At 40.1% G+C, this 14,714-nt stretch overlaps 1 protein-coding gene across 8 annotated transcripts in view; it reads right to left on the bottom strand.

The window, feature by feature from the left end:
* The window catches only part of ODAD2 (outer dynein arm docking complex subunit 2), a 177,501-nt gene that overhangs the window by 91,797 nt on the left and 70,990 nt on the right, over window positions 1-14,714 (bottom strand). For all 8 annotated transcript variants that reach the window (XM_025000641.2, XM_025000638.2, XM_025000639.2 and 5 more), the window contains 6 exons: window positions 14,137-14,283; window positions 13,482-13,691; window positions 9,286-9,528; window positions 8,615-8,725; window positions 6,152-6,306; window positions 4,863-5,105 (listed from right to left, as the gene is read on the bottom strand). In XM_025000641.2, the coding sequence (XP_024856409.1) occupies window positions 4,863-5,105; window positions 6,152-6,306; window positions 8,615-8,725; window positions 9,286-9,528; window positions 13,482-13,691; window positions 14,137-14,283 (1,109 nt within the window). The remainder of the gene's footprint in view (window positions 1-4,862; window positions 5,106-6,151; window positions 6,307-8,614; window positions 8,726-9,285; window positions 9,529-13,481; window positions 13,692-14,136; window positions 14,284-14,714) is intronic.

Below are 14,714 nucleotides of genomic sequence, written 5' to 3'. Positions count from 1 at the left end.
ATTTGTAACATAAAAGTCACCAAAGATAATATATAAATGGATGAGTGTGAATATGTTCCAATAAAACTTTATTTACAAAAACAGGATTTGGTCCATGTACTATAGTAAGTCAACAACTGTGCTAGAGAATCAATAATAAAGTGAACTTGATAAGAGAATTCTGTTAGGTAGCAGCATATAGAATTAATACACAAAATTCAATAGTTCTCATAGAGACAACCAATTGAAGAACATAATGACAGTGAAAAAAAATTATACCACCAATAAGGAAGATTAAATACTTGGGAATGAACTGAACAAAAAAGGACAAAATCCACATACCACACTCTTCAAATTCTAAAACATTAGACTTGAACAAATAAAATGTTTCTATAATTTCACCATGGTGTGTAGGATATTAAGGGCATGTGGGAACTCTCTATTCCATGCATTCTATATTCTTGCGACTTTTCTGTAAGTCTAGTGTTATTTCAAAATAAAAGTTTAGTTGGTGGGAATGTAAATTTGTGCAGCCACTATGGAGAACAGTATGAAAGTTCCCTTAAAAACTAACAACTGAGCTATCATATGATCCTGCAATCCCACTCCTGGGCATACACTGAGACAAAACTATAATTCAACAAAATACATGCACTCCAATGTTCATTGCAGTAATATTCACAATAGCCAAGACAGAGAAGCAACCTAAACATCCTTTGACAGAGGAGAGGATAAGGAAGATGTGGTACATATACACAATGGACTATTACTCAGCAATAAAAAGAACAAAATAATGTCATTTGCAGCAACATGGATGGACCTAGAGATTATGATACTAATTAAAGTAAGTCAGGCAGAGAAAGACAAATATTCTATGTTATTACTCACATGTGGAATCTAAAAAAGAATGATACAAATGAACTTATCTTTACAAAACAGAAACAAACTCACAGACATGAAAACAATGTCATGGTTACCAAAGGGAAAGGAGTGGGAGGGATAAATTAGGAATTGGGAGTAACATATACACACTACTACATATAAAATAGATAAACAACAAGGAACTACTGTATAGCACAGGGATCTATACTCAATATTTTGTAATAACCTATATGGGAAAAGAATCTGAAAAAGAATATATATTTTATGTATATGTATATATATATATACACAAATCACTGAAACTAACACAACATAGTAAATCGACTATAATTCGATAATTTTTTTTTTAATTTTCTAAAGGTAAGTAAAGAGCCTGAGGTATGGAAAAGAAATTTTAGATGTTTAAGTTTTTAGCTTCAATACTTTTTAGTCATTTGAAATTTTATAGTACTTTATGAGAAAGTTACATTCCCCAAAACATAAGCGTTAACAGTTTTTTGCAACGTTGGTGTGATTTTTATATACTTGAAGGACAAATTACCTCCAGATGAATTCTGTACATATCAAACAGGCACTAACAAGTCAACAAAAAAAGAAAATCCAGCATGAATAAATCTACTTTTTCATGAACCTAATACATCAGGATACCGGCTGTTCATGTCAGGTCCTCAGGAAGGGCATAATTAATATGAAACTATTTATACTGAGTCTTTAAGTAGTCTGATGTACTGAGAAAAGTCCGTAGAGTTTTCTGAAATCACTGGTGTCTTAAAAACAATTTTTGGTTCAGTAGCTAAACTGTTATTTTTAACATGTTTTGTATTCTTACTGAAAAATAGATATAGGAAGAGAATTGTGCATTCTATCACAGAGCTAATAAAACTCTGCTATGTGTATAGATGTTCACCCTAATATGCCACACCTAAGTTTTGGCCACAGCCACAGCCACCTCAAAAAACAACATAAAACTGCTAATCATTAAAACAAGTTCCTAGCCTATGAATTATTTAAAGCTTACACAAGAGAGAGGAATTTGTCATTTCCTTACCATTTAACTTGAAGCTTGAAGACTCAATAAATCCTACAAATCTAGCAATAATAGCCACGTCTGAAATATGACACCACATGTAATGCTGTTGGATCCTTACCAAACTTAAAACACTGTTTTCTAAAACTGACTTTGTGTGTTTCTAAAAATATCTGTAAGAAAACCATATCCACAAGTACAAGTATGTTCATCAACCTCCTTGTTGCACAAGAAAGAACAGTTTAGTCCTTATCTTATGAGACTCTCAGAGAATTTGACACTTTTGACCACATTTCCCCTTAAAGGCTCTCTTCCCTTTATTTTTTTCAGTACCTTGTTCTTCTGGCTTCCCTCACAGCTGGGGCTGTTCCTTTGCTCTTTCTTTACAGGCACCTCTTCTCTGGTCCACTCTTTCTCCTTAGAAGATAGGATTCTGTTTTTGTCTTCTTTTCCCTTTTCTTTCTCTTCCTCACAACCTCACATATATTCATCACTTAAGTTGCCAAATGTTCATAATACTACATGCCCAACCCACATTCTATCCTAAGTTTTAGACATGAATGAATATCCAATTGACTAGTTATCATCACCACAAAACCTCAATGTGTACTGAATGTAACTGAATTCATCATTCATTTTGTGTACTTATAAATGTTCGCTGAGTGCCTATCCTGAGCCTGGGACTGGGTTAGACAATGAATGTACCATGATGAATAAACTGGCTTTGTTTCTGCCCTAGTGAAGTTCATTCTGCCTTCACCATTCCTCCAGCTACATCCCCTATATCAGTAAGTGGTACAAACATCCATCTCATCTATTCATAGTTATTCAAGTCAGAAACCTAATTATCATCCACGACTCCTCCCTCTTCTTTGCAACTCATGCTCAGTCATTCACCCGGTTTTGTTCTTCTTTAATCTGTCACTGAGAGTTGGACTGTGAAGAAAGCTGAGCACCGAAGAATTGATGCTTTTGAACTGTGGTGTTGGAGAAGACTCTTGAGAGTCCCTTGAACTGCAAGGAGATACAACCAGTCCATTCTTAAGGAAATCAGTCCTGAGTGTTCTTTGGAAGGACTGATGCTAAAGCTGAAACTCCAGTACTTTGGCCACCTCACGCGAAGAGTTGACTCACTGGAAAAGACTCTGATGCTGGGAAGGACTGGGGGCAGGAGGAGAAGGGGATGACAGAGGATGAGATGGCTGCATGGCATCACCAACTGGATGGACGTGAGTTTGAGTGAACTCCGGGAGTTGGTGATGGAGAGGGAGGCCTGGCGTGCTGCGATTCATGGGGTCGCAAAGAGTCGGACACGACTGAGTGACTGAACTGAACTGAACTGAATCTGTCACTTTTTTATTCTTTAGTATTATATATATTATATTCCATATGCTTAGTGTAAACCACCTTCACCTCTGGCCCACAATGGTTTCCTAAATAAGCTTCACTGTTTCAGGTTATGCCTAAAATCCTTTAGTAAACTTCAACCAACTTTAAAACAAAACCCAAGCTTAGCACAGTACACAAAGGCCTGAATTATAATCACCTACTGACATGTCTATGCCACACCCTCAAAGTTCCTGATTGCAGCTGAGAGGACCCAAGAATAAGATTCTCTTATTCTTGATTTATAGCAAGTTAAATAACATGATTAATTTGATATATGAGAAATGGACTCATCTATAGATAAGTACAGATACTAGACACTCTGACCTTAATTTTGTATTTGTGTTATTACTGGTTTAAATTGCTATTAATTAAAGCTATTGCTATGTGAATGATACTAGCCAACACTTACCCAGCACTATTATTAAGTACTTTACATACATTAATTCACTCAATCATTACAACAATCCAATGAGACAGGTACCATGACTGTCTCCAAGTTATATATTTAGGAGCCAAGGCACCAAGTACTTTAATAATTTGCTGAAGGACACATAGTAAGTGGTGAGACTGGCATTCCAGGCAATGCCTCCAGAATCTATACGCTGAACCACTGTACACTATTCAGGAGAAAATGAGATTGTGCAAGGTACTAAATAAGAACTTTATTTTATTTTAAAGATGATACATATTTATCATATAAATTGTGTAGAAAATATAAAAAAGAAAGTACAAAAGATCCCAAAGACTACCATGCAGAAATAACAATCATTAAAATTATTCCAGGGCTTCCCTTGTGGCTCAGTGGTAAAGAATCTGCCCGCCAATGCAGGAGACACAGGTTTGATCCCTAGTCCAGGAAGATCCCACATGCCACAGGGCAACTAAGCCAGTGCACCACAGCTACTGAACGTGTCCCTAGAGCCCTAGAGCCACAATTTCTGAGCCCACTTGCTACAACTACTGAAGCCCATGCCCCCTTGAGACTGTGTGATGCAACAAGGGAAGCCAACACAAAGAGAAGCCTGCACACCGCAACCCTGCTCACTGCGACTCAAAACAGGCCCGAGCAGCAACAAAGACCCAGCACAGCCATAAATACAATTATTTTAAAAAATTATTTCAGCTATCTCTTTATGCCTACAGCTAGATAAAAGGATGTAAGGATAGGTGAGAGAGATAGAGAAATGGATGGATGGATGGATACATGCATAGATAGATAAAATTTCTGTTTTAAATACTATCTATTGATTTAGAACTTGCACACCTACTCATCCACTCTTCCCTTTTTGTCAGCTGTATTATTATATTACTGTTATCAATATCTATAAAATATAGATGATTCCCCTAATGAAAATTCCACTGTTTTGATTGATCACTGGGTACTTTAGTCAGTACCCTCCAGTTTATTCAAGGGAACAATCTGGCTCTGTAAGTCTGATTTGGTCACCTTGCGGTTATTTATAAGCACATTTTACTCTCTCATCACTTATGCACACCAATTCTAAAAGATGACACTCTTCCATGACTTCTCAGCATTCCTTCTAACACTCTCAAACAAAACCTTTCAGCCTTGAGGATCACTTACATCATACTTTCGGGCTCCACTGCACAAGCACCAACTGCTTTTGTGACATTGACAAGAAGAGCTTGGTTTATCCCGACAAGAAGGTTCACGAGGGGCTGGATGCCACCACATCTCCGGATGATGACTCTGTTCTCGTGTTCTTGGCAGCATTCTCCCAACGCACCAACCACGTTCACAAGCACTTCCTCGGGCTGGTCAGTTAAAAGTCCCACCAGGGTTTCGATGGCTTTGTATTCCCGAAATCTGAGTTCATCACAAAGCAAAAGAGGGTAGGAAGGGAAGGAAAGAAGTGAACAGTGTTATTTTTGATATAAAGTTGGCTGATAGCCATCTTAGTGATAATATTAATAGCTAAAATGTACTAAATGCTAACCATATGCTCATTCAATCATTATAACAATTCTGTGATATGAATACTATTATTACCCCCTTTCTCAAAAGGCTAATCTGAAGCTTGGAGAACAGTGAAGCCTGGTGAACAGTGAAGCCTGTATCCACACGCACTGTCTGTGCTCTTAAGTACCACACTATACAGCCTCTGAGAAAACTACAACTTTTTTCAAATCTGAGCATCAACTATCCCACTGCCCTAGGGGTTTTCCCTCACATTTCAGGAATTATGTTACATGAACAAAGCAAAATAAATCATCATTGTGTTAAAGAGAACATATAAATTTCTTGTCAAAGAAAAGCATCACCCTGAGATAGGAAAAAGCTTGCCTAGAACATCCATCTTAGAGTGTGTAAACTCTAAAAATATATAAAAAGATAAATTCAAAGATTAAAATCAATCATATGATCATAAAGTTTACAAATACTTTAAAATTCAATGAAAGCATATTTGAAAATGACTACACTTGAAGATTAATTGGTTAGTTGGTCTTTGGCTGATTCATCTTGTTTATCTTTAGAAAAAGAATGAAACCAGTTCCTTGTCTAAAGATTCTATGAGAAATTCATTCTTTCACCTTGAATGGTCTCTACAGGAAATATCAGGGGTGCTTCTCATTTAAATGCCTGCCCACAGGCAAAACAGCCCATGGAACAGGGAGATGACGTCAGTCCCTTCCTCCTATTAATGCACGAAAATCATTTCCGGGTGGTGGGCTGAGAAGCAGGCACTTTCATTTCTAAGAATCCCTTATTTCTACCAATTTAGTCCAGAATGTGCAGCTTTCAAAAGTATAGGAATAGCATTAGAATCAACTCTTTATTAAAATAGCATTAAAATGGAAGGATGTGTTTTGATGGCCATAGCTTAATACAAAACACTGAATGCCTTCTCTTACTTGGTCACATTCTCTTTGCTGATGGAACATTTCCATATGGCCCCTGTGACAGCGGCCAACCGCTCTTTGTTGTCAGTGTTGTTGAGGAGGGAGGCCAGGGGTTTAAGTCCTCCATGCAGCCTAACCAGGTCGCGGGTTTCCTCGTCTTCCGCACACTACACAAAAAGCCAAGTCAGACGCTGTCATGGTCAAGGTTTATCAAGCTTTCAGTGACTGCTAAAGAGGCTGTCAATCTAGTTGCCAAAAAAACTACTTTTAAAAGAGTGTCGTTTTCTGAAGGAGCCTTCAAGTAAGACATAATTCTAGTCTATACTGGCCACTATCTGACAGTGTCTCTCTTCCTTTACGTGGTTTTGGCAGTATTAGCAGTGTTTATATGCTGGGCTAACCTCCCAAGCCAGTTCTGGGGTAATCTGGGCTTCTACCAAGACAGAGACAAGGTCAGTGAGGAACCTAGAAAACCACATGCATGGCTGGAGAATTTCTGCAGTGACGTAACCCACAGCCTTGGGAAAACACAGTAGAGAAGACAGACGAGAGAAGGGAGTGCAGCCAGATCTTTAATGACCCCCAAAATGAGGAATTTCCCCAACAGAGCCCAGAGCAGCGGGTTGTATGGACAGCAACCGACATTTTATTCACAGATGTTTATCCGTATGTTTGTGTTATCCTTTGAAATAACACTAAGACTGCATAGCTGTTCCCAACTCGTGATGCTTCCCAATTTATAAAGCCAAAAGATGACACATGTAGCAGAGGTTTGATATTGTTCTAAGCGTACAGTTGGCCTCTAAGGTTGTGGGCTGCATGTCATGTACCATATGTGCCATGTACAGCCCACGAAGGACTTGAAGGGCATTATGCTAAATAAAGTCAGTCAGAGAAAGATAAATACTGTATGCTGTTGCTTATATGTGGAACCTAAAAAATACAACAAACGCAAATATAACACAAAAGAAGTGGACTCACAGATCTAGAGACCAGACTCGTGGTTACAGTGGGGGAGAGGGGCATCGCAGGGGTGAGTGAGGGGGAGGGACAAGGTACTGTGGATGAGACAAGATTAAAACTTATACACTGCACAACATGGGAATACAGCCAATACTCTGCAATAACTGTGCATGCTAGTCGCTTAGGTCATGTCCAACTCTTTGCGACCCTATAGCCTGCAGCCCGCCAGGCTCCTCTGTCCGTGGGATTTCCCAGGCAAGGATACTGGAGTGGGCCACCATGCCCTCCACGAGAGGATCTTCCCAAACAAGGTATCAAACTGGCGTCTCTTACATCTCCTGCATTTGCAGGTGGGTTCTTTATCACTAGTGTCACCTGGGAAGCTCTGTGACAACTGTATATGGAAAGTAACCCTTAAAATTATATAAAAACTAAAAATACAAAAGTTTATGATATATCCCTGCTATGTGTGAGCTGTTTCCTCTCACAACTCAGACGTTGAGGGCCTCACCCCCCTATGTCAGAATGTGATGAAGGTAGTTATGGTTATATGATATCACGGAGGTGGGCTTGAGTCCAGAGTGCCAGGTGTCTTTATAAGAAGAGAATGTCAGGCCACGGAGGAAGACACGTGAAGACAGAGGGAGGAGGGCAGGGGAATATGAAGATGTCCGTCCACAAGCCAAGGAGAGATTTCCCAGAAGGAAACAATCCTGCTGACACCTCCCCTGAGACTTCCAGCTTCCAGAACTGTGAAGAAACCTCCTTTCTTGTCATTGAGCCACCCACTGTGCAGGGCAACCCACTCCAGCATCTTTGCCTGGAGCCTCTCCATGGACAGAGGAGCCTGGTGGGCTACAGTCCATGTGGTCACAAAGAGTCGGACACGACTGTGCAACTAACACTTTCACTCATGTGCAGTTATGGCAGCTCCAGAAAACTAACACAACCCTTCACTGACATGAACCTTCCTCTGACTCCATCTTTCTGGCTCATTCTCTCACTTTGCACATTTAAAATGTGTTCTTCTAGGAAATCTACTCTGATTAGGCAGAAACTGGTGCTGCTTGTAGCCAGCCAGAGACGAATCTGTCAAGGCTAGCTCTCCGTCCCCTTTACCATTCTAATCTGGTGTTTTGGTATACTATGGAACTTGTAACCCACAAAGTGTTAAGGAAGATTTAAAAAAGCAAATACATAAAAAGATAAAATTAATAAAAAGATAAAACAGGAATACACACACTCATTCATCTATCGTGTCTTGGTGGGAGATGTATTTCCCAAAACTATTGTGTTTGAATAGGACATACGAAAGGCAACACAGAGCCACCATGTACATATCTGGCTATTTTACACAAAGCACATCATAACAGAAGAGTAGCTCTCAGACCTACATGTGCATCAAAATCCCTAGGGGTTCTTATAAAGAATGCAGATTCCTGAGTCCCACCCCTGGGCAATGGGACCTCAGGAAACACCACCTTCAACTCCACGCAGGAGAGCCCACTGTACCTGGTAGATGGCCATGGCGCAATGCTCCTGTAGCTGTTCATTTTCACTGTTCAGGTTCTTTACCAGATTTTCGATTATCCTTTCAGCTTTGATTGCAGCTCGGTAGTTTTCCTAGGAAAATAAACTTATAATAGTTACACAATGCATAAATATGCATAAATGTGTCTATTCACATTTGTTAATAACAACAGTGAAAAAACTTTCTTAATAAACACCATAGTCTGAGCTTAACATACTGATATAACATTAAGAGAATTTAGTCAACATTCTAAAAAATATATCATTCAGGTACCAATGTAATTGGGCTTCTCTGGTGGCTCAGTCAGTAAAGAATCTGCCTGCAATGCAGGAGACCTAGGCTCAATCACTGGGTCAGGAAGATCCCCTAGAGTAGGAAATGGCAACTCACTCAAGTATTTTTGCCTGGAGAATTCCATCAACATAGGAGCCTCACAGGCCACAGTCTATGGGGTCACAAAGAGTTGGACATGACTGAGCGACTAACACCATTGTAATTAATTTTCTATCTGATTAGAAAATCTCTTGCTTTTCTAAAAGAATGGTGACTTAAAAAAAAATTCCTTAGCAGTTATGATAAGTTCATAAATTATTTTTCCACTAAAGGAAGTCAAGGTAAATTACAGCACAGTGAGCAGAGCTGGCCTGTGTACCTCTGAGGCACATTCCTGCAATGTCCCCACCACCGGGATAAGCATGTTTTCATGAGAAGTCTTCAGGAGCCGCGCCAGCAAAGGGATGCCTCCTGCTTTACGAATGGCCTCTTTGTTCGCATAGCTCTTGCTGCAGCTCCACAGTGCCAGCGCCCCACAGCGGGCCACCTCCACGTCTCGGGTCTCATACAGGCTGGACTGAGCAGGTTCTCCAGAATGCTTCCCACAGTCAAGCAGAGCGACCTACGAGGGCAGATCAATACAACACAGACAGGGATCTTTAAACCATTCACATTAGCCAGGACCTGGCAGCAACGTAACTGTCCACCAACAGAGAAATGGATAAAGACGATGTGGTACATCTATATGATGGAATACTACTCAGTCGTAAAAAGGAATGAAATTGGGTCATTTGTAGAGACCTGGATGGACTGAGAGACTGTTACACAGAGTGAATTAAGTCAGAAAGAGAAAGACAAATATCATACCTATATTTACACATATATGTGGGTATATGTGTTAGAAAAATGGCATAGATGATCTTACTTGCAAAGCAGAAATAGAGACACAGATGTAGAGAACAAATGTATCGATACCAAGGGGAAGGGGTTGGTGGAATGAATTGGGAGACTGGGACTGATACACACACACACACACACACACACACACTATTGATACTATGTACATAAAATAGATAATTAATGAGAACCTATTGTATAGCACAGGGAACTCTACTCCGGGCTCTATGGTGACCTAAATGTGAAGGAAATCCAAAAAAAGAGGGGATATATGTATATAGATAGCTGATTTTCTTTGCTGTACAGTAAAAACTAATACAACATTGTAAAGCATCTACACTCCAATAAAAATTAAGTTAAAAAAATAAAATACTATTTGAAAAAAGAAAAAGACAACCCATCCTGCAATCACCTCAGGGTTGCTACTAAGCTCACCTCCCTCAAAAATAAGAATCCTTTAAGAAATTAACTTTCAGCAGTCAAAGGAACAAACAGAACCTTCAAAACAATGTCCTCCAGATTTGGGAGCTTTTATATTTCCTTCCCACATGAAATTTAATCCCCCCAAGATAGCATTTTCTTAATATGGCTCTAACGTCTAATGAGGAAGATTTGCAAACCACATCCTGATTCCTGGTATCTCAGAAAGTAGGCTCCCTAGAGCCGTGAGAACTTTACAGAGAGAACTGAAAAGTTCTCTGGCCTGTACACGCTTAAAACCATGAGGCCTTTCTGGAGGACACAGCCATCACCCTGAACTTTCGAAACCAACTAGACCAAATGCACAGCTGTCAGGCCCCTCTCTCCTCTCTGCAGTTACCAATCACTGAAGCCCTCAAGGGAGAGGCAAGGTAATGCACACAGCAGGGTGTCAGGCTGCCCGTGAAGGACAGGGTGTGAAGCCAGCCACCCTGAGCTGTCTTTATCCCCCATATGTCTCCTCCATTCCTCTCTCACCAGAGACCAAATTCTATGGATACTGCCCACTTAATCTTGACTGCCGTTTAGAAGGGAGCAGCAGACGATTCTTAATTCCACTGATTCCTAATTCCAAGATCACAGAGAGAGGACACTGCCTTTAATTAGTGCTCACTCATGGACTTCTCAGGTGGCTTAGTGGTCAGGAGTCTCGGATTTGATTCCTGGCTCAGGAAGATCCCCTAGAGAAGGAAATGGCAACTGACTCCAGTATTCTTGGGGGGATGATCCCATGAACAGAGAAGCCTCACAGGCTACAGTCCATGGGGTGGCAAAAAGTCGACTGAGCACACATACACAAGCACGTGGTCTAAACAGCACATGGTCTCCACCCAAGGACAAGGGTGGAGACTATTTAGTGGCTTTCAGGTAACTTCTGGGCATAGGACAGCAGGAAGATGGGCTTGATCACAGGGAGAACTTTCTAAAAGGACCTGCCCATTGGTTACACCCTTCCTAACTGCACCAAGTCCAGTCTCCATAGCTTACTGGGTAAGACTGTGTGTGATCCCCATGGTCCTCCACCTTCATCTCTCACTGCTCAGCCCATCTCATCCTGGGTCTGGCCATGTTACACCACCTACTTTCCAAGCATGCAGTGTTGTTTTCTAGCTCCAGGCTTTACCAGCACAGCTCCATCTTTAAACGCTTTTCCCTGATGTGTCTGCCTAGCACATACCTGTTCACCTTTCAAGATGCACGTGACATCTCCTCTCTTCAGTCTCTCTTTTTTAAATTTATTCAAAATTTTTTCTATCTTTATCTATTTAAATGTTTAAAATTTTATTGAAGTATAGTTGATTTACAATGCTTTATTATTTTCAGTTGTACAACATTCACTATTTCTATATACTCCATTTAAAGCTATATATTTAGAATTAAAATTAAATAGATGTCATTATTTTGATTAGGGGACTGCAACTGTCCAAACTCCAGTCTACAACACACATTGCATAAGATGCCCATAAAAACATTTTATCGTTGTATCATTCTTATGAAGTAGTTTTGGTAGACAGTCACACCAGCCTATCACATGAATTCATTATTTAAGTAGAATAATGATAATCACAGTAATAATTCCCTTTCTCTCCAACATTTTATTATGAAAATTTTGAAATCTTCATGAAGGCTGAAATATTCATGTGGCAACATCCACACATCCATCCCCTAGGTCCTATAATTACCATTCTTCCACATTCTTCTGTTTCATCACATAGCCATCTATTTATCCATCTATCCAGCCACAAGTCCATCTTAACTTTTGAGGCAAATAACCCTAAGCTTTAGTGCTCTACAGATTACAAGCGACTACACGGCATCTCTTTCAGGAAATTTCAGAACATGTTTCACCATGTACATATTCACATGGAATGTGCACTCATTCAATAGCTATTTCTTAACTGTTAATGTGTGTGAGGTCCTGGGTAAGGTGCTGAGGATGACACTGAGATGAATAAGACATGTCTCTCCTCTTCAAGAAACTTAAAGTAGGAAAGCGGTGATGTCATCCAGTGTGATAAATGCTGTGGGAGCGACTCAAGACACAGTGAGGATGAAAACGCACTTCCATGCTGCACGTTCTAAATATCCCTCCTGCTGGGGCAGGGACCCTGAGCCAGCTTCTTTCTCCCAGTGACAGTTATTGAAATAATCATGTTTTCTGATTATATACGTAATATAACAAACTGGCCAATGTAGAATAGTAGGGAGGAAATTTGGTAGTCGTTTCAGAGAAAACCCCTTAGGAACAATTTTGATTATTTTAAGTGATTTTTCTATAGTTGTTAGCTAAGGTCTTTAAAAATTGGGTATCAGTTTTTAATCCTGTGATGATTTTATATAATATTAAACATACATTTGGGGCTTCCCTGGTGGCTCAGATAGTAAAGTATCTCCCTGCAATGCAGGAGACCCAGGTTCAATTCCTGGGTTGGGAAAATCCCCTGGAGAAGGAAATGGCAACCCACTCCCATATTCTTGCCTGGGAAATTCCTCTGTTCAAGGAGTCTGGCGGGCTACAGTCCATGGGGTCGCAAAGAGTTGGACATGACTGAGTGATTAACATTTTCACTTTCACACATACATTTATTCCTTGTTACTAAATAAACTTCTAAGATACAATACTGACAGCTGACAATGGATACTTGTTGTGGATGTGTCACTTAGGGTTTTACTAATCTCATCCTGTGAAACACGTTGTTTTCAGTTGTCACTTCTGTAAGTAACAGCAGGATGAGTGTCTGCCGCTCTGTCTCTGTGGGGACAATTATCTCTATCTCCTCATAGGATGTGGGTCTCCAGACGGTGTCCCACTGCAGAGGGCTTCATCCATTGTCACCCTCTTTTTTTCAAACTGCTTATTTAATATTGGACTATAGTTGATGAACAATGTTGTGGCAGTCTCAGACTGAGTGAAGTCAGTCACCACCCTCTCGCTGACACTGCCCCCCCATATGAATGTGTATCCCCACTTGTGTGATAGGTGAAAATGACATCTATTTTAAAAAATTCATTATTTCTTTGAAAAATGAGGTTGAACATGTTTTTTTGGCTGCTTGCCAATGTACATACACAAAAATAATTTTCAAGGGCATGTTACACAAGAAAAAGATTCCCAGAACACAGCCAGGAGTTACTGAGTGTCCAGGAGGAGCAGGGAAGGACAGGGGATGCCCAACCCCATGAGTGGCACCTACTCACCAGCTTGGTGATGCCTCCATGGCGTCTCACCACCCGCCGGGCTCTCCTAAACTTGGCAACATTCGCAATTGTCTCAGCTGCCAAGCATTTCAGACTCTTATGTGGAGAATCAAGTATATTAACCATAACTGGTAAGCCCCCAAGGTCAACAATATTACGTCTGATTTGAGGATTATGACTGATTTCCTTCAGGATTTTTAATGAACCAATCTAAACGAGAAGAAAAAGTTATAGATGAATGGATGCTTAATGCAGAACCAGTGCTATATTTTTAAAAAATTCCAAGTCTACCTAAATCCTTCCCCAATTAAGTTTTTTAAGGGAACTGTTCCTATTCCCAGGTGTTATACACATCCCCTGATTCCCCGCATTTTCCTGCAGTTAAATAAACAAACATTCATCATTTAAGAAGCATAAGCTAATGGAAAGGAGCCAAAAAGACAAGGAAGAAAAACAGAGTTGACAAGGGAAGCTAATTGTAGAAGTGAGTTATCAGTAAAAAATAAAGACCAAAATAAATAAATAAATAAATAAAGACCAGCAAGAAGCAACAGGAAGGGCAGATGCCCAGCACTGAGAAGAGAAGCACGTGAAGAGACCCACGAGAAGCATGTGTGTATCAAGGCTCCTCGTCCACTGTGATCAAGACACTCACCTTACATTTGACTTCATCTGTCTCAAGTAAATTTATTAAAACTTCAAGGCCTCCAACATCCCTGATCGCCAACTGGCAGGTCTCTTGTGCTAAGTTAAAATCCTTCATTGAACACAATGCAATCACGGTAGCCGTCTGATTTCCTCCCTGCAAAGACCCAAGACCACAGAAAGGTTAAATAAGATCACGCTCCCATAGAAATTTACTAAACGTTGATGAATCCATGAACTGGGAAGTACGTGTCCCCATACATAGCATGTTTAGTTTTTTAAAATTCTCTGAGTAGGTTATAATCTGTTAAATGGATTATGCTGAGCTAAAGCACAAGAAAGCTGTTCAGGGTGTCATAAAACATTATTCCAATTAAGAGTTGCCATGTTAAGGTGGTCTGTCTGCTTTAAACAGCTACAATATCAGGTGGAATTATGATATTAAATAGAGTCAGGGGCAAGCCTTGAAAGAGATTCTGAGGAAGGTGAGGTTTATGTGGGGTTACAGGCAGTCCCTGAACTGTGTGTGCTGCAGTGCAAACTGTGTCTGAAGATTATTCTTACAGATGTTTACAGAATAGTCTAGAA

The sequence above is a fragment of the Bos taurus genome, chromosome 13 (assembly GCF_002263795.3).
Source record: "Bos taurus isolate L1 Dominette 01449 registration number 42190680 breed Hereford chromosome 13, ARS-UCD2.0, whole genome shotgun sequence".
NCBI lineage: Eukaryota > Metazoa > Chordata > Mammalia > Artiodactyla > Bovidae > Bos > Bos taurus.
The sequence above is the reverse complement of the archived record's forward strand: the minus strand, read 5'-3'. Positions and strand labels throughout refer to the sequence as shown.